At 43.0% G+C, this 21,435-nt stretch overlaps 1 protein-coding gene across 2 annotated transcripts in view; it reads right to left on the bottom strand.

Annotated features, from left to right (window-relative positions):
- Window positions 1-21,435, bottom strand: part of SATB2 (SATB homeobox 2) — a 177,384-nt gene that overhangs the window by 142,302 nt on the left and 13,647 nt on the right. For both annotated transcript variants that reach the window (XM_056861366.1, XM_056861367.1), the window contains exon 3: window positions 6,585-6,761. In XM_056861366.1, the coding sequence (XP_056717344.1) occupies window positions 6,585-6,761 (177 nt within the window). The remainder of the gene's footprint in view (window positions 1-6,584; window positions 6,762-21,435) is intronic.

The following is a 21,435-nucleotide window of genomic DNA, read 5'->3' as shown; positions in this document are numbered from 1 at the left end:
GTTGCTGAGCCCAATTTGTTGGGATAGAGCGGCTAAAAAGCTAATAAATTATTACTATTATTACTATTAAGAAGAAGAGTTGGTCTTTATATGCCAACTTTATCACTTAAGGAAGAATCAAACTGGCTTACAATCGCCTTCCCTTCCCCTCCCCATAACAGACACCCTGTGAGGTTGGTGGAGCTCTAAGAGAACTGTGACTAGCCCAAGGTCACCCAGCTGGCTTCATGTGTAGGAGTGGGGAAACCAACCTGGTTCACCAGATTAGTGATCGCCTCTCATGTGGATGAGTGGGGAATCCCAGTTCTTCAGATTGGAGTCCACCACTCCTAACCACCGCACTTAACCACTACACCACACTGGCTCTCGAAGGACCAGTTCCTGGCATCCTCAGTTCAAAGGATCTATGGTAGCCAGGGCTGAACTATGTCAGTAATAACTTATATTGAATATGAACAGGAAGGTTTAATTGCAGTTATTTGCACTTTGAGGGTATCATCAGTAACTGCACGCAAACCAGCCTTTTCCATTTCCTGACAGTTATTTTAAACTATCTATATAATGTTTACTGGACTGTCTAGGCTGCATTCAAACCCAACAGCAAGCCAAAACCTGTCAGTACTAGTCTAGAAAGTCTGGAGGCTGACACATGCAAGAATTTCAAAACTTCCTGGTTTTAAACAAACCACAGTTCACCATTATACCAAACCACGCATGAGACTCCAAACCAGAACCAGGATTCCAGAAGTGTATCCTGCCCAGCCCCCCAATAATAATTAAAAAATCAAGAATATCCATTTGTCTTAATCATTTAACTCTCTCCCTTTCAGCCTTTGTACAGCAATCTCACCCTATGCATTAACTCCTAGCCTCCATTCGCCTGACTGTACCTCCAGTTCACGAGCCCTCAATAGCATAAAACGAACCTTCATAGCATGAAATTTAAACAGCGAGAAGGAGGCCAATCGCCCTGCCTCTATCCCTTACCAGCCTCGAATCCCACCACTGCGTTTGATACTCAAATACCATCAGCAGAGGCAAGCGACAGACCATCCTTGTGCATCTGTGGCAGCACCGCTGACCAATTATCCCCAATTTATTTCTCACACTAGTTTGAATTGCTTTTGTGCAATTGGTTTGCTGCTCACATGATATTATACGGCCACAACTTTGAGGTCCATAGTTGCCTCGTCCATCTGTTCCACCTCTCCAAGTTACCTTCCTTCCTGGCGTTCTACTCTTTGTCATAATTTTTACACCTCTATATCATCCCCTCCATTCCTGGGTAGAAAGAACCACTTTGTCATCTTTCCTCTATTCCTTTCCCCAAAGAAGCTGCAGGGCACACTGTCTATATGAAAAAAATCTGTACCATACGGGACGCAGTTGCAGCAATGAACTGGCAGCCATTTTAAAAGTTAATTAATTTGGCTTTTAACTGACAGTTGATTCATTTTTCATACTGAAATATAAACTATGTGCTAGCTCTGGATACAATTTAGAAGGAAAAACTTTAATATTCCTTTTCATCAAATACCAGGTGCAGAGAATAAAGCTGACATCTATGGAATTTGGACTGCAACAATTCTTCAAGGGTTTCATGCTCCAGACCACTTGGGTTGGATTCCACAGAACATTTCCAAAGTCAAGCTGACCATATCCATCTAATGTTTCTGTTTGCACAAGACATGGTACAAGTGTACTAACAGTATTTCTAACAGTTAGAGCAGTTCCTCAGTGGAACAGGCTTCCTTGGGAGGTGGTAAGTTTTCCTTCCCTGGAGGTTTTTAAGCAGAGGCAATACTGATTCTATGACCTTAGGAAGTTCATGAGAAGGAGGGCATCTTGGCCATCTTCTGGGCATGGAGTAAGGGTCACTGTGTGTGTGTGTGTGTGTGGGAAGGTAGTTGTGAATTTCCTGCATTGTGCACAGGGTTGGACTAGATGACCCTAGTAGTCCCTTCCAACTCCATGATTCTATACCTCAGCAAACCCCTCTTGTCAATAATGACCTGCTTCAATCAAATTATATCTTGCATCCACACTGGACAGTAATGACTGCATGAAATAGCCTTTGGCCTTTTCATTTTTGTACTCCGTAACACTGACCAGAAATGAGGGAGAAAGTGCTTGATCATAGGGTAGCTCTTGCACCATAGCCCTGGTTCAGAAGTTATAGTAATCAAATGTAAAATTTGTGCACAGTGTACACTTAACTGTTCTTTATATGTGCATTTAATAATTCTCACATTACAGTCATCACGTGAACAGCTGAACATGTGACTGAAACCCCACATTCATCCAGGTAGTGGTCCCCAGTTTCATTTGTAAAGTAGTTCTGCCTTACAAACAGGTGTACACATGAACATGCAGGTTGTACGAGTGTTCATTTTACCATGTGAACAGGGCTAGTGTTTTGCACAAATGGAACTGCGTCCACTTATCATGCACTATCACAATCACCTTGCTGCTCCACCAACTAACTGAGGGCTGGCAAATTTAACTTGGTGATTAAACTGTGTGATTAAATTAAAATCTGAAGTCCTAGTTTACTGGAGAAAATGTTAGGGCTCAGAGGGGAAGAACTTCCGTATTTCATTTTCTCCAAACCTGAAGACATCTAGTAAACAGCATCAAAGAGAATACCTAGATTACACCCTCAGATGCTCCCTATTCACAAAACACTCATTTAAATGATGTTAACATTAGAGTATACACAATTACTACATTGATGACAATTGTTTGCTAACTTACTGAAATCGTGAACTTGGAAAAAAGATTCTCTTCCATTTTTCAAGAACACATAGTAGCAGACAAAAAAAATGAACTGTACTAAAGACACCTTCTACAAACATTTAAAAAGGTTGTGAGACTTTAAACACTGTTGTCTACAGCCAACAATACATAAATCTGATCAGATTTTAGAAAATAACTGTTTCTGCCCTTCCCAATAAATTAAAAATCAGTTATCAAAGTGTCCTTGTAAAACTATTGTTTGATCCCTTGCTTGAATATTTTATCCACATCTTCTAGCCCATGTCTTAGTCTACAGAACAAGATCTATAGCATATACCTGATCATCTGATAGCATGCAATAGCAAGAAAGAAAATAATCATGCATTCGGAGTATGCTGCAGTATTTGCATAGTATGTACAGCACAAGCCTCAGAGATTTACAGGGTGAAATTTTTTTAAAAGGAGGCTTTTATTACAGATGTGGGAGCTGATTAAACTTGACGACAGTTTCTTTCACTTTTAAGTATGATATCATATGTGATTTTTTTTCCAGCACAGGAGAATAGGTAGGAAATAGTAACCAAACGAAAGAGACCAGAGGGCTTGAAGAATGAATCCTGAATACGAAACCTCTCTCACAAACATTATACACATGGGTGCTGTAATACCCCTATGGCAAGTATATACATAGTAGAATTACAGTTAAAATTTGTAGAACCTAACAGAGCAAAGGGTTAGGCCTATCAGGCCACACTATCTTTTGTTCCTGAATATAGTGGACGAGATTTGCCCTTATTCTCTGCTTCCACCAGAAATTAAGCTGAACTTTCTTATTTAAAAGATCATGCAGAACTATATGTTTGAAATGCTTCAAATGCAGTTCCCTTTTATGAGACAATCTCAGTGTGCCTTTGTTTTTGGTATAACGTCACTTAAACAAGCAATCCTAAACCAATGCATTCTGAAGCTATGAGGATAGGGTTGCCAGGTCCCTCTTCGCCACCGGCGGGAGGTTTTTGGGGCAGAGCCAAAGGAGGGCGGGGTTTGGGGAGAGAAGGGACTTCAGTGCCATAGAATCCAATTACCAAAGCAGCCATTTTTTCCATTTTTTAACAAAGCAGCTCTGAGGATTGAAACAAAGCTCAATTTCAGAATGATGTCAGAAACTGAGCAGGAAAGAGAATGAGTGGTCCAATCCCCTCATCCTCAGAGTGGGGATTTTTGCACCTATTTTGTCGCTCTTGAAGTTTTAGAGACCAAGCTCTGTGCAGGCACAAAGACCACGAAGATGTAAAAATGTGTATAAGCTCATAGCTGCGAGTTCCTGACTGTTTAGATAACTGAAGTGTGATAAGGCCCAGTGTCACATATGTCTTTTTAAAAATCTCTCTCAAGGGTAGGTTTTTAGAGTATCAAACATCTACGTTTCTCCGGACTATGACAAATATGCAAGCCCCCCCCCCCAAAAGGGTAACCTATTAGCTCCTATACAATCTTCTAAGACCGCAATAATGAAATCGCTGATTTGAGTCAGTCATTTGTCTTTCCTTCTCTGGTGCTTCCACACATTTTCCCCAAGTAAAATGCTTAGCTAGAATGGGTCAGTGAATGCCTCCATCAAGCACTCTTTCTTGGGATCTCCTTCCTTTTGAAGACGCCAAGAATGAAGCTCTGCTTGCTTCATTCAGAAAGCTGAATTCCCATATTAGTTCACAACACGTTGATCAACTGCGTTAACCAAGATGGATAGCGCTGACAAAGACGAAACCAGTTCTCCATTAGAGAAACAGTGGGATACAGCGACCTTTACATTCAAAGAGAAATGTCCCTAAAATGGCATGAAGTGGTTCTTTAAAACCCTTTTCCCCCCTAGCTTGTATTATGTTTGCTAGCCCAGTCCAATGTTGCTGGGCACTATTGTTGTGTGCATGCTCGTTTTTTTCCTCCCACTGATCGCGGCAGTAAATTCTCTCACAGAGCTGCCAAAGAATATGAATCACCATCTCACAGCTTCAAAAAAAAATTACCTTTAAAAGTCTTCCCTATTAGTAAGCCTGTTTTCCAGGATGGTTGGATTTTATTTACACAAAAACTCAGATACAACTAGGAGATCTGGACATTTTTTTAAAGGAAATCATAGAACTTCGGAGAAGCCTAGAATACAGTTTACAATCCACTCATAGCCAAAGTCCAAGATCGCATGTGCACTGTAAATCACAACATGGTTGAAAAGCAACTGTAAATCAGCCTGATTTAGAAACCTGATACAAGCACAGTTAAAACTGCCCAGTTCTTTTTACACATGAACAACAAGAAGACGACGAGAGGAGCCAAAAAAAGGACTGAGTGGCCAATAAAATTTGGTGTCAGGCCTGCTCTCTGCTGAGACAGCCAGACTGTGTGTGTTTTGGTTCCACCAGGTGCGTCCCAAGGCCAAGCCTGGTAACTGCCAAATTCCTTTCCTCTGTGGGAACTGCTCTCGTAGGGGAAGGGGGGTTGCCATGGCTGCCACCACTATCTGATATGACCAATGCTCCTCCATATAGGCCTTAGGCCGTGCCTTTAGTTCTCATTCGTGCCAACTTACCTGTTAGCTCTGTATACCTGTAGGTTTTCTAATAAATCAACTCTCTTTTGGACTACTCGTCTGTGGATGTTGTTTATGGGATTACCATGGGGACAAGTGCTCACATTTGGTTCAAGTACTACCTCCAGGTTGAGGCTGTAGTTCTTCTGGGATTACAACTGGTCTCCAGACCACGGAACTCAGTTCCCCTGGAGAAAAATGGCTGCTTTGGAGGGTGGAGCGCATGACGTCACATCCTGCTGAGCCCCCTCCACAAACTCCACCTTCAGAGGACTTTTCCTAACTCGGAGTGGGCAACCCTATCCAAGCCTAACATGCCTGACTCAGAAGTCATTCCCCTGAAACGAAGAGGGCCTACGCTCTGGTAAGCAGGTACAGAAGAATCACAGCCCTCATTTTAACAGTTCTCAGCACCCCGTTTTATTTATCAAAAACAGTTAGGACCACACGTCTTTCCAGACCATACAGATATAAATGCAGTCAGCTATAAGGCATTTTAGATCCAGCTGTTGGTTTTCAATATTTTTATATATTGAACATCATCTACAATTCCAAGAGACTATTCAGCCGCACAAAGGACACTGAATCGGCTCCACGTAAACACATACAATTAACATTTACAGCAACCCAGTCTGTATAAACACCAAAGGTTTAAGCAGGTATTAGCAAAATTAACAATGCCATTTCTTTGTAGCAGACTTTTTTTTAAAATGGAATTTTCTCTTTGAAAAGATCTAGATGACAAAAATGCTCCAAGCTGCCATAGAAAATTTGCCTTTAAAACTTTGCCTCTGTTTGCTGAAAAATACTATTTTTAAAATATCATATGTAACAAAATGAGACTATTTCAGAATTATCAATTCATTGGTTAACCAAAATCCTTTAATCAGTGTGACATTCCATTAGGAGAATAAATTAATGATGCTGCACAGTCATTTTTAGATTTATCATAAACATCTGCCACGTATTGTAGCATTCAAACACCCATACAGTCCAATATGTTCCAGTTAAAAAATTCAGGCATTCTGCATTGTTCCTTTCTGAGGCAGGGGTTTGGAGTTAAGCAGCAAACATACATGAGCTACAAGAGATGAATGACACCCATTATTCAAATTTAATGTGACTTTTCACATGATCCCTTCATTAACCTGTCTTCTACACTCGCTATTTGCTTCCTTATTTGCTTTTAGAACAGGCTCAGAGTTCATGGGAAATCAGCACATGCTTGCAACCCAACAATCAAACGTTTTTGTTATGGTACCTTGTGCCTGAGCCGCAGAACTGTGAGAATATCCGAGAGCCAGCAGTGCGGTCTCCACCAGTTGACTAAAAAGCACATCTTTGCGAACCAGAACAAACTCCGCGTGTTCTTCTCGGTTATCATATTCAAGACAACTGTCCAGCTGCTCCACCACACAAAAAACAGGAATCATCAAACCTGGGGGAAGAGAGTGTTAAATACACAATTAGCAAACGTGAGAGCATAAGAAGAGCCCCGCTGAGTCAGACCATAGGCCAATATAGTCCAGCTTCCTGTTGCCAACTGCTGACCAGCCAGTCAGATATGCCTTTAAGAAACTCCTAAGCGGGTTATAGATCGAATCAAGCCTGAACTGACCCTAAAAGCGAAAATGACTAAACTGAAGCTTTTGTTCTTTGGTTACATTATGAGAAGGCAAGAGTCACTGGAAAAGACAATCATGCTAGGAAAAGTTGAAGGCAGCAGGAAAAGAGGAAAACCCAACAAGAGATGGACTGACTCTATAAAGGAAGCCACGGGCCTCAATTTGCAAGACCTGAGCAAGGCTGTTAAAGATAGGACGTTTTGGAGAACACTGATTCATAGGGTCACCATGATTCAGAAGCGGCTTGACGGCACTTAACACACACACACAAGCGAAGCAGGGAGGAAGAGTCCTCCATGTCCCTCAGTAACAGGTATTCAGGGCTATTACATGGGAATTCCATGTAATCACCACTGATTGACCCATGAATCTGGCTGAGCCTTGTTTGAAGCAACCTCAGCTAATGGCCATCATCACATCCTATGGACTAAGTAAATTCTGTAAGTTAAGATTGTAGTGTGAATAGGGTTGGCAGGTTGCTTGGAGGGCAATTGCCCACCAATCCATCAGCCAGCTTGGAATGGAGATCACAGGTACATACAGGATCGTCGCCCCAGCCCCGCCCCTGGGGGGACCAAGCAACCTTAAGTGTGAAATCACACTTTCTTTTCCTCCACAACAAATTATTAACAAATAGTCTTAACAAATGAAATGGTCTTGAAAGAGAACTATATCGCATGGCGTCATTTAAGATAAAGTAACAAAATACAATGCAATCAATATCAGATTGTTCTAACCGTCAACTTGATAAGTAAAGTACATTATTAATTATGTACAAGTGTATTAATTGGGCAAAGAAATTTCTCTGTATATAAAATGTGAAAGCTAGTGTTGCTTTACATTGGGTTGTTATTCTGAGGATGAATATGAATTAAGGTAGATAAATATAAATAGGCCACAGCTATCTACTGCTCATGCGGGACTTGAATCCATACCTCGCCTGCCCTAATACAGACCTGTACAATGAAAAGCCCTTTTCTTCACTGCTACTTGTAGCTGATTCCCAATAGCTACTTGAGCTCTGCAGCAAGATTAAAAAGGAATTCCAGTTGAGTAGTCATGTAGTTCTGCTGCAGCAAACCAAGACCAAAGTCCAGTGGCATTTTAAAGACCGACAACAAAGCTCTAATTTGAATGAAAGTTGTCAGTTTTTAAAGTGACACTTGTCAACATGGGTGTGGGGTGGGCCGCTCTAAGAACATATAAATTGTTCTTAAGAAAAACTACCCTTCCAGTTTGGACAAGCAAGCAGAGCCATTTTAAATTAATATAGTGAGGATAGTTTCAGGTGGGGAGTGTGCTGGTCTGCAATAGAAAATTCAAGTCCAGTAGACCTGGATATAGTGTTACCAACCCTAGAAAGCCTAGCTTGGTTACTTTGAGGTAGGGTTGCCAACCCCCAGGTGGTGGCTGGAGATATCCTGCTATTACAACTGATCTCCAGGCAATAGAGATTTCTCCTGGAGAAAATGGCCACTTTGGAAGGTGGACTAATGGCATTATACCCCACTGAAGTCTCTTCCCTCCCTCCCCAAACCCTGCCCTCCTCAGGCTCCACCCCCAAAATCTCCAGGTATTTCCTAACCCGGAAGAAGAAAATACCTATGCTGGAAATAGTAGAAACTGTAATAAATGGCAGCACGTGGCTTTAAAGATAATAATATGAAATATACCAACTGGAAAAGAAAACAATATTATAGAATATAATAATTCTATTTTTTGAAAAATCCAAAACACAACATATATTCATAAACACTGTGTTGAAAGCCACACAGAAACCTCACAGGGTCTAAAATAACAAAAAATGTATAATACAGATTGCTTTAAACAACATGAACAACATAAATTCAAGAAATTTTTTCTATGGCCTTAGCAAGGGCTCATGTATACTCAAGAATTATAGTCCATGAAAAACCACGAAGAGACGAAGAAAGGTCCAAGGTGGGTCTATCACAAGTACGCGTTTCGGAATCCAATCCTTTCTCAGCTTGGCGACCACAATGATGTTTAAAGAGACCAAAAAATATATTTCATATTATTATCTTTAAAGCCACGTGCTGCCATTTCCTAACCCGGAGCTGGCAACCCTACCTCGATAGCCCCAGGCTAGCCTGAGGTCGTCAGATCTTAGAAGGTAAGCAGGGTCGGCACTGGTTAGTATTTGAATGGGCAACCTCCAAGGAAGTCCCAAATTGCTATGTAGAAGCAGACAATGGCAAAAAACCTCTGAACATCTCTTGCCTTGAAAACCCTAGAGGGTCGCCATAGGTCAGCTGTGACTTGTCGGCAAACACACAGAAAAGTACCTCAAAGACCAATATTTCCAGGGTTTAAGCTTTCAGGAGTCAAATCTGACAAAGGGAGCTTTGACTCCAAAAAAGCGTATACGCCCTGGAAATCTTTTTGGTCTTTAAGGGGCTAATGGATGTGAATCTTAATATAATGAGGGTGGTTCATTGCCAACATAATTTTGCACCCTTTACAGAATCCATACAATAATATAAAAGGAGTTCAAGGGTTTGAACGCAACTGTTTCTTCCCCACTTCTTACAATCTGTCAAATTCGAGTCTCTAAACAAGAATAAGAGAACATCCTAAGAGAGATGGGCTGAAGGGCCTAATCTGAACCAGTCAGAAAAATGCCCCACACAAGGGACTCCCACTGAGGGGGGATCAAAATCTAGCAATAAGCAAATGGAGGGTCCCAACTCCTGTCACTGTTTCCTTGTGGAGAATGCCACCACACTAGTATCACAGGAACACTAGTTCTGGTGTCCTTCTATGTTCTTCGCCATACTAGCATCCTAGTATTTACTTCTATTTTACATTCTTCCCTTTCTCCTAAGAAGCCCCGTGGCGCAGAGTGGTAAGCTGCATACTGCAGTCAGAAGCTCTGCTCACAACCTGAGTTCGATCCCGACGGAAGTTGGTTTCAGGTAGCCGACTCAAGGTTGACTCAGCCTTCCATCCTTCCGAGGTCGGTAAAATGAGTACCCAGCTTGCTGGGGGTAAAGGGAAGATGACTGGGGAAGGCACTGGCAAACCACCCCATAAACAAAGTCTGCCTAGTAAACGTCGGGATGTGACGTCACCCCATGGGTCAGGAATGACCCGGTTCTTGCACAGGGGACCTTTACCTTTTACCCTTTCTTCACAAGCCATGCATTCACACTTTGCAGCACTTGAGCACTCATACTCCGTTTTGTTGTTGGTTTTAATTCCCAAGGCCAGCAAGGCCTGGCTTCTCCCTTCCATAACGCAAGAATGTAGATATAACACTAGCCATCTGCAGGGATAAAAGACATGAAGGAGGTCTCCTGTCTGCAAGCAGCAAGCAATGGCTTAGGGAAGCACTCCTGATATTCAATCCGTGTGCAGTTTTTATTTTTATTTTCACAGTTTTCTATTTTTGCTGATGGCTTTTGCCAACACTGTGGGGGCTATGCAGCCATCACCAAACAAGACAGATAAAATCACAAGTGTTTCCATTATAAAGCTTATCCACATTGTGGGTAAGCTGCAATTCTTGCCCCAACAGACATGACTATTGCATGTCTGCTGCTGTAGAGGAAATAAATGCACTATTTTTACAGGTGTACATGAGGCGCATTATAGCTCCATCACTAGGGCTGCCAACCTTCAGGCGGCACCTGGAGATCTCCTGCTATTACAGTTGATCTCCAGATAATCAAAGATCAGTTCCCCCTGGAGAAAATGGCTGCTTTGGAGGCTGGACTCCATGGCATTATACCCTGCAGAGGTCGTTCCCCTCCCTAACCCCACCCCCTCAGGCTCCACCCCCAAAGCCTACAGGCAACCCTAGTCATCACTCAGTTACCCCAATAATTTTTACTTGCTTTTCCTATACTGGCAGTAAGTTCCCCTTTCCACATTCAGACATTCTCCTCTCATTTGAGACAAACAATATCCAGCCCGCAGCAAGACTTTGCTCTCAGCTGCAAGGCTATCCCTGCCATAGGGTTGCCAGGTCCCTTTTCACCATCAGTTTTGGGGCAGAGCCTGAAGAGGGCGGGGTTTGGGGAGGGACTTAGAGTCCAATTGCCAAGGCGGCCGTTTTCTCCAGGTGAACTGATCTCTATCGGCTGGAGATTAGTTGTAATAGCAGATCTCCAGCTATTACCTGGAGGTTGGCAACCCCACCCTGCCACCTTCTCTAGGTTGGAAATACTGGTGGACACACTGAGGGCTAGAAAAATCAGCAGAAGAAAGCGTAATTCTCTCAACGTGGCTCTCCCTTTGGAAAGGAAGGCTCTCTGCCAATCCGAAAATGCTTAAAGGAGAATAAAGCAGTCAGCATTCTTGTACTGTCTTTTCACCCTATTTGTCTTCTCATTTTCATCCCTACCTAATCAGAAGCTTCCTGCTTATCTTAACGCAATGTGAAAGTCGCCAGAGCACATTAGGGAAATAATGAATGCGTCTCTTGTCCAGCCAGGCTATTTCTTTATAAACCTTGAATTCCAGGCTCTGTTTCCGAGAGAGAACTTGTTCAGTTTTTAACAACACAGCGATAAAGTGGCCGAGTAACACTGATATCGGGGCTCGCTGGCAAGGAACTAAGAAAGATCACAACTGTGGATTCAAGTCTTCCCGGATTTCTGGAGGGAATATCTCATACTACAACCATCTGTTCTTCCGCAAGTGAAACCCACCAAAATTATTAAAAATTAAGAACAAATGGTAGCTCAAAACCCCAAAAGAAATCAGATCGTAGTTAGTTACTCACAGCATCCCAAACACAAAAAGTTAGGGGGAAGTAATTCCCACCCACACCCCGCAAGAAAACAAGTTTTTTGCATTAGAAACAAGATTATTTTACCTTGAACGTATTCTAGCAAAATATTTCAATTGCTGCCTAACTGCCAAGGAAGAAGCCATTAGAGGAAATGGAGGCACAAAGCCGGCAGCCCTCCCATCATGCCTCAGTTCCACTCGACCTGAGAATCCTCCCGACCCCAGCTGCCATTTCTAAGGCCAGCAGAAGGAGAGGGACAAGCACCAGCTGCTGCAAAGCCCCCTTTCCACCAAGAACCTCTCTTCTGATCAGCTTTATTTTTTAACCTTTACACTGGCATTTCTATCTGCATTGGATTTTAAGTGCTGTCAGCTGCTTGAAGGGCAAATGTTTCTTAACAGCAATTAATTTATTGTTATTTGTATTTTTATGCAAATACTTACACACAGCCTTTATTCACACGCAGTGATCCAAAGGATCCACCCACTAAAAATAATAGAACCCATGCATGACCAGATCACACCCAGAAGCTGGAAGCAAAGGCTATAGCTCAACAACAACAAAAACCGAAATATACAAATACAGGTAACACATCAAAAATAAAGTGATAGTTCTTCATACTTTAATGAGACCAAGGACCCCAGGGTTTAAGATGCCCATTCTCTACCGAATTCAAATGTAAATACATTTTTGCATTATCCTTGGGATATTTTGAAAACAGCAACTGAATAGCCGTTTTATGAAACCTCAGTGAAAGATTTCTTAGGGTTCCACACTTGTGCAGATATGCCTTAGAAAAAGCCTCAGTGAATTCGATGGGAACTAAATCTAAGTAGGATTGGACAGTACGTTAAATTTACTCCTTTTTTATTTCTTCCACAAAGTGCTCATGTGGCTTATTAAATTGCTACCACCCATTGTAGTTAATGCCATCGCAAATCCATATGGCCTTTGAAAGTATACTGAAAAATACTGTCTCCTATTCTGGCATGTTCAGCAGAGTTATTCATATTTAACTCCTAAACCAAAACTTGAAATCTTTTATTAAATTTCTACTGCATTCCAAAACCCAAAAACATTCTAAATACACGTGCAAATGATCTCTTCCAGCACTCAATCGCTCCTAAACTTTAGTCTAAAATCCAGTAGACTATAGAAATGTAGTAAAATGACTTAAGATTTGGAATTTCAAACACTCTGCGGGTATTACCTACACATCCCCAATCTGATTATTAAGATCTGTATCTTACATATGATTACACTTGGCAAAGTATAAGCTGCTAACAGTAATTAATCTTTTCAATAAAAGCCAATAAATAGTGGTTACTTCAAGAGCAGTCTACAAACACCCCCTTTGGTGAGGTATCCCGTAATATTTTTATGGAAGACCTGGGAAATTACTCGGCAGTTTTTGTTCCCTCAGTCACAACTTTACACGACAATGTATCAGCTACGTACATAGACTGTCTTGCGATTAATAATAGCATAGACTTTAGCTGGAGATAATATAAAGAACACTGCATTGTGGATCTGTCTGAAGTTTTAGAAAGTGATGAAATAAATCCTTCTTTTTCCACATGCCACACTGAACTGGGAAGTTAGCCAATGCTTATGAAGGAATTTTCTTCAAGCTTGCGAGATTACAAAACATACATACAAAGGCATATTCTGACCATGATTTTCTGACCAGGTAAACCTACTAACTGGGGAGGCAGGCAATGGCAAACCACCTCCAAACGTCTCTTGCCTTGAAAACCCTACAAGGCCTCTTTGCCTTGAGAACCTTGCCTTGAAAACCACTGAAGGCCATATTAAATGCTTTGGGAAACACATCTGCCTTTCAAGCAACCTGCACTTATTTATTCATTACTTCATTAAGCCCCACCCACCTGGGGCCCAAAGCTGCTCACACCGTGGTGTAGTGGTTAAGAGCGGTGGTTTGAAGCGGTGGGGTCTGATGTGGAGAACCAGGTTCAATTCCTCAATCGTCCACTTGAGCGGTGGAGACTAATCTGGTAAACTGGATTTGTTTCCCCACTCCTACACAGGAAGCCAGCTGGGTGACCTTTAGGGTTGCCGGGTCCCTCTTTGACACCGGCAGGAGGTTTTTGGGGTGGAGCCTGAGGAGGGCGGGGTTTGGGGAGGGGAGGGATTTCGATGCCATAGAGTCCAATGTCCAAAGCGGCCTTTTTCTCTGCTCCACGGGGCTCCTGTTCTAACCACTACATCACACTTATTTGCCTGGAGCAGATAAGGGATTCTGCTCCATAGAGATTCTACTTCAACAATCATTTAGATTCCAAATCCAAGCACAAAGTTACACTTTCACATTTTTATAAATAGAATCCATAGTTTTCAACAAAAGCTTCCCCATACATTGTGATCATTATTATTTTTCTCTGAAGCTACAATTTTCTAGGAAGAAATGAACAGTCAAACCCAAGACCTGCATGTGCACCACAAGACCTGCATGTGCACCACAGGCAGGATGGGAGTCATGGAAAAGGTATATTAAAAACCAAATATAGATATTCCTTATCACAACTTAGGTATTTCATTTTTTTAAAGCCAACATCACTATATAACAACAAGAACTAATGGAAAATATTTCACTTCGACAGGGCAATATTCAGAAATAATAATATAAGATCTAAATGGCGTCACCCTTTTGAAAGCATAGCCTACAAGAAAGAAAATTAAGTCGAATTCCCTGGGCAGCTATGATTTTTTTAAAATGCCAATTTCTATGCCAAATTCCACCCACAATTAATTTTAATGATCACGTTGCACGGTCTTAAAATGTAGAACCACAAATAGACCCTGTACTTGCTTGCAAAGATGTCATATGTAAACTTTAAAGTAAAAAAAAAAAAACAGAATTAATGAAGGCCTTATTAATGTCTTAGGAAAGTAGAAAATCCTGCTGAAATTAAATTAAAATGCAACACTCGATTTGGGAAGATTTGACTATAAGAGCTATCACTTAAAACTATTAGTTCTCATGTCTACGGCACATGATTATACAGCCATGCTAGTTTTCAGAGCTGGAGTTATCACTTATCATTTGATACCCTGAAAGTATATGACCTTGCACAAATATGACAGAGGGTCCCTATATTGATGTCAGCCTGCTTTTCTTAAATACTTTACGGCGTGATCTTAGTGAAGGCAGGAGCGAGGGCTCCTTGAGGCCCTGCACTAAGAAACAAGGTATCGATATAATGACAAATTTCATTTCAGACCTGGAAGTCCATGCCATGCCCTATAACCACCCCCATATGTAAAACCTCTGTGTGTGCGCGAGAGAGAGTGTGTGTGTGTAAAGTCCTATCAAGTTGCAGCCGACTTATGGAGACCCCTTATGGGCTTTTCAAGCCAAGAGACTAACACAGGTGCTTTGTCATTGCCTTCCTCTGCATAGCAACCCCGGGGGTCACCCACCCAAATAGTAACCAGGGCCGACCCTGCTTTAGCTTCTGAGATCTGATGAGATCAGGCTAGCCTGAGCCATCTAGTTTAGAAGAAGAAGAGTTGTTTTTTATATGCCAACTTTCTCTGCCACTTAAGGGAAAATCAAACCGGCTTACAATCAGCTTCCCCTCCCCACAACAGACACCCTGTGGGGTAGGTGAGGCTGACAAAGTGTGACTAACCCAAGGACACCCAGCTGGCTTCGTGTGGAGGAGCGGGGAAACAAATCCAGTTCACCAGATTAGCCTCCGCTGCTCATGTGGAGGAGTGGGTAATCAAACCCGGTTCTCCATATCAGACTCCACCGCTCCTAACCACTGTTATTAACCACTACACCACGCTGGCTAGGGTTCATTGGTTTCATTACAGGGTTGTTGTTGTTTTTTGTTTAATCTACCTCTGGGTTTCCTAATAAAACCAAGAATTGTTCGCCATAACGTTTGTAAAAGGAGTTTATTACAAACGTTCATTGTTCCAGAAGGGTTAACCCACCTTAGTTCTGGAACCCTCTTCCTTTGTTTCACTGCTACTAAATGATGCTTTAAATAGCCGACCAGCTCTAATCCTTCTGAATAATGTCCACAGCAAGATGGACCTTAGTGAGAACATTAAGCTCGTGAGAAGGAAAAGTGGTGGTGGTGGAGGGGGAGAAGTCTTTAGAAGACTAGCAGCACACGACTGGTGCACCCAGAGTAATTTCACCTGAGCACCTGAGATACTTTACCTCCACTTTCGCACCTACCTGAGGTGCCCTCTTGCCAAGGACTGGCCCTAGACTGAGTCATGATGCCCCATCCCCTTAATCCCAAGGTTCTACCCTTCGCATTCCTCTGCTTCCAAGCATTATCCAGCTGCATCAGCCTAAACACCACAAAACATCCTGTCCATTTCCACAGCTGGCATCAAAGTTAATGTCCGTCTAGACATTAGGAAGAATTTTCTAACAGTTAGAGCGGTTCTTCAGTGGAACAGACTTCCTCAAGAGGTGGTAAGCGCTCCTTCCCTGGAGGATTTTAAGCAGAGGTTAGATGGCCATCTGTCAGCAATGCTGATTCTATGACCTTGGGCAGTTCATGAGTGGGAGGGCATCTTGGCCATCTTCTGGGCATGGAGTAGGGGTCACTGGGGGTGTGTGGGGGAGGTAGTTGTGAATTTCCTGCATTGTGCAGGGGGTTGGACTAGATGACCCTGGTGGTCCTTTCCAACTCTATGATTCTATGAAGCTGGTTGCTAGTGATGGACTCCTAGTATCCAGTCACTAATACCGCAATTTTGTTGTGGGTGGGCTGGCTCTATTCAGCTTCCATCACAGAATGCAATGCATATGAAAAACTTTTTTTTTTTTTTTTGCTGGTAATTATTTTATAAATATTAAGTTGGTTCCAAACTGTAGGATGCCTGGATTTGGTATCTAAGTGAGAGTTCGCCAGGGAGCGGCAGCCCACTTCTGGATTGACTCGTTGACTATAATCTACAAACAATTTGGAAAGCGGCCATGTCTTCTGCCAAAAACTAAATGAATAGTGGAGGTACATATAACAGACCTCTAAATGTTCACATACAACATATGCAAGTCGGTGTCATCCAATTATACACCACAACCTTGCTCACAACGTACTTTGATTTTGACCCCATGAGCAGAATCCTCAGCACAACTCCATGCTACCCATTCTGGTTTTGAACTGAAAAAGAGCCTTGGCTACTTACCGTGAAGGCTTCTTCTGCTCAGAGGGACGAAGGGCATCTTCATTATGGGTGTTTCCTTTTCCTCTTATCTCGGGAGGCAGGAACCAAATATTTAAATTTTTCTGACCTCTGAGGGTAAACGCCCCCTTGTGATCAGTTAAAGACTTTCCGAGCCTTATATATTTAAGATAGACTGAAGAAACATGTTAGTTATAATTCTATTCAAGAAATAAGTTCCTAATAAACATTAACGATGAACCTTTAGGATAACTATAAGTCATGAACCAACAAACAGTGTTTAACTTGAATTGAACGTCAACTGGAAGTTAGATGTAACCATGATTACCTGTAATTTTATTTTATTTGTTTTATTTATATTTTACTGACGTCTGGGCGGGCAAGATGCCCTTCGTCCCTCTGAGCAGAAGAAGCCTTCACGGTAAGTAGCCAAGGCTCTTTCTCGCTCAGAGGGAGAAGGGCATCTTCATTATGGGACATACAAGAGCTGTCCCCCGCCCTTGGGAGGGTTAGACGTCCTGAAGTATACTTTGCAGTACTCGTCTGCCTAAGGCGGCATCTGCTGACAAGTATAGATCTAATTTGTAGTGTCTCACAAATGTGGACACCGAGGACCAAGTTGCAGCCTTACATATCTCTTCCATAAAGCACGGCAGTCGAAGGCTGCTGAAGTAGCCGCACTTCTTCCCAAGTGGGCAGTAACGCCCGCAGGAGCAGGTAGGTTACTTATTCTATAAACCTGTGTTATGTATAAGGTGATGGTCCTACTAATGGATGCCTTGGACATATGCTTGCCCTTGTCAGGTGGTGAGATATGAACGAATAAGGTGTCAGAGTTCCTAATAATTTTAGTAAGATAAATGTAAACAGGTAGTGCCCTTGTTAGGTCTAGCTAGTGCCAGGCCTTCTCCTTAGGATTCTTGGGGTTAGTGCAGAAGATGTAAGCACTATGTCCTGCTCCCTGTGAAACTTGCAGCTACATTTTGTCCTATCTCAGTGATTGGTTCGAATGGTAGTTGTGTGAGTGCTGTCAAAGCTGTGTGCAGGCTCTAGTTGTGAACCTGTGTCTAACAGGAGGAGCTAAATAACTGACGCCCCTTAAAAAGGCTTTTATGTGATGGTGTTTGGTTAAGCGGTATCCAGATACCTTGGGTACTATGGTAGCTATAGATGCCAGTTGCCTTTGTAGAGTGCAGGTAGCTAGCCCTAAGCTCTGTCCCTCCTGATGGCTTCCTTGTTGTCAATATGGTAGTGACGGCCACCGGGCTATAACCTAGGGCTATAAGTCATCTCCTTTCAGTGCCCATGCGGTCAGTTTGTACCACCCTGGATTGGGATGGCATATTGGGTCTTGTAGAGGGAGATCTTGTCTGTCTGGAAGTCTCCAATGGTTCTGTATGGACATCTGAATTATAGATGGGAACCACGGTCGTCGCAGCCAATATGGAGCTATGAATCTGACTGATGCTTTTTGAAGTCGTACCTTTCTCAATACCCTTGGAGGGAGGGGGGGAACCCGTACAGTAGGTCGTGTGGCCCTGGTGACATTAAGAGGTCCATTTGTTCCGCTCCCTGTTGACGGTACATGGAATAGTACCTTGGCAGCTGGTGGATGATGCTGGATGCAAACAGATGAATCTGTGGCGTGCCGAATCTCTGAGTAATAAGTTGAAAGACCTCTGGATGTAGAGACCATTCTGCCTCGCTGATGTCCTGTCTGCTGAGCCAGTCTGCTTGTATGTTGACTGTGCCCTGAATATGTTCTGCTGATTTTGATGAGAGGTTGGACTCGGCCCAAGGAAAAATGTAGTCGCTTCTGAGGATCATCCTGATTTCTAGGGCACTGATGTGAAGATTCTGTTCTTGATGGTCCATGTTGCTTGAGCCATTGTCCCTTGAGTGTGGCTTCCCAACCTGATAGACACGCGTCCGTGAAGATTTGAATTGGTGTTGGACGGAGATACCAACTTCCTTTCGTCAAATTCTGAGACTGAAACCATCATACTAGTCTTGATCTGACTTCCTCGGTCAGGATGAGATTTCTGTCACTTCTTCCTTGGTATGTCTCTTTGGTATGGCCTTAAGAACCATTGAAGAGGTCTTGCTCGTAAGCGTGCCCCTTGAACTGCGGGAATGCATGCAGACATGTGACCCTTCAGTTTGGTCAGGGACATTAGAGAAGGCGACCGGGAATTAATCGCTTTCTTTGCTAGAGATGAAATGTTGTGGATTTTTGTCCACTGGAAGGTATAAGGAGTTTGTCAGTGTGTCTATGTCCATCCCCCATCCCTCTCAATCGTTGGGATGGAACTAAGTGGGTCTTTCTGAAGTTGATTATGACCCGTGTTCTGTTAACCTCTTCAGAACTCTCTCTGAATGATCTATGCTCTGCTAGTTTGAGCTTGCGCAAATCAGAATGTCGTCTGAGAAGGGTGCATTCTCACGCCCTCCTTGCGCAGAGATGTGACTGGTGTGTCCAGAACTTTGGTGAATACTCGAGGAGGGGCGATGATAACCCGAATCGTAAGGCCCTGAATTGGAAGAGGTGTCCCTTGTACGGGAACCGAAGGAAACAACAATGTGCCGGGTGTATTAGAATGTAAGAAAATGCTTTTCCCTGAGGACCTGTGTGACTGACTTTAGTGTCTCCATCCTGAAGCGCTTTAATGGGATAATCTGTTCAGAAACTTGAGGTCTAGGATGGCTTTCCATCCGCCGCCTTTGTTGGGAACAGTAAAGAATACTGAATAGACTCCCAATGTATGCTCTAATGGTGAGACTGGCTCCATCGCCTTGATGTCTAAGAGGCCTCTGAAGTTCTATGGATTTTTTTTTTTTTTGGTGGGGGGAATGTTGGAGATATTACTAGTCGATGTGAAGGAGTGTAAGAAAAACTCTATCTGATAGCCTTGTGAGATAATGTTTGTGACCCAGAGGCCTGGTTGGGAGGTGACCACTGACGGTGTAATAGGCTGAGCCTGCCTTCCACTGACTGGTGGCTGGCGTCACTGTTTGGTTGGGCGGTCGGGTTTATCCCCTTTATTGCCCTGGAAGGTGGAGGATTTTGGAGATTTATTGAATCGTCCTCCTTTACTAAAGGAGCTGCGATTCTGGTTCCGGTGGTTTCTAGGTTGATCAGGTCTGTATCTTTGAAGTATGTGGTATGCACGAAAGGACATAGGGGGAGTGATCCCTTGGATTCCTTGCGTAGAAACTTGTCTTTGGTCTCCACTGATATGGGGACCAAATTGTCTCCAAGCAAGGTCTTTCCCTGATACAGGAAGCCCATAATAACCAATTTTGATCTATATACGCCGCTTGCCAGGGGCGTACCCAGAGAGCCTTTCTGGCAGCTGAGGCTGTGGCTAGTGTTCTAGCTGCATATGACATGTTATCTAAGGAGGAATCAGCTAGAAAGAATACCACTCTCGAAAACATGGATGACATGGTATCTAAGGTAGAATCAGCTGGAAGGATACCACTCTCAAAAAAAAAAAAAAAAACATGGATGCCCTTCTGGCATCTGATGCTGCGGCTAGTGTCCTAGCTGCATATGGCATGGTATCGAAGTTCGAATCAGTTAGAAAGAATACCACTCTAAAAACAAACAAACATGGGTACTCCTGTAAAGGCGTTTCTTTCTTCCTGTGGAAAAAGTTGATATAACTTCCTAGTCCAAATTATTGCCGCTCTGTATACTAGGGCAGATGTGATAGAAGCGCTTGATAGTGAGTGCCAAGGCCTCTGAGCATTTATGCCTGCTAACTCTGCCTTCCTATCTGTAAGGTCCTTAATCATGGCAAGGCCATGTAACAAGGTTGAAGGAGTGAAGGCAGTGACAGGTGATTCTACTGAAGGCACTTTTAGAATTTTAGAAACACCGATAAACCAAATATAAAGGCTTCCTAGAGGCTGTGGAGCATTGTATGGGTGCCATTGGTTTCTCCCGCTCTGCTTTCAACAGAGTTAGAAATAATCAAGCGCTGGCACAAACCTATCTGGAGTCTTTTCTCCCACTCTGAGTCCTCTGAGAGATCAAGAGTAGCTAGGTTTTTATGCCAATGCAGAAGGAAATCTTCTGCGTTAAATACTATAGACAGTCTGGGTACCAATTGGCAATTTTGTGACCGTGAATTAGCTTTCAGCGCTGCTTAGGCTGGCCAGCACGTACTCTCTTGGTACTACTTGGACTGGTGATTGGCTCACCAGGATCTCAGGCAGAGGTCTTCCACATCACCTACTACCAGAATTGGCCCTCTGCATGCCAATCCGACGCTCTGCCACTGAGCCACAGCCGTTCCCCTGCTTTGGCTGATATTCTGCCCTTTTAGCAATCAGATTACTGTTTGTGGTGCTGGAGGGTGTGATCCCTACGATCCCTGTATGGATGGGGCAGGATAAGGAGGTTGTACTGCCCTTAAGCCATCTGAGAAGGCGTTTTTAATCAGGGCGGAGAGCTCTGCTCTTACAGGAGTAAAACAGGCTGCATCTATGAGGGGGGGGGCGAAGTCACCTTACCGGCAGTCGATGTCTCCGTTGATGCTTCCCGTCCTTGA

This window comes from Euleptes europaea, chromosome 15 (assembly GCF_029931775.1).
Source record: "Euleptes europaea isolate rEulEur1 chromosome 15, rEulEur1.hap1, whole genome shotgun sequence".
Lineage (NCBI taxonomy): Eukaryota > Metazoa > Chordata > Lepidosauria > Squamata > Sphaerodactylidae > Euleptes > Euleptes europaea.
Note: the sequence above shows the minus strand (reverse complement) of the source record. Positions and strands in the feature narration are given on the sequence as shown.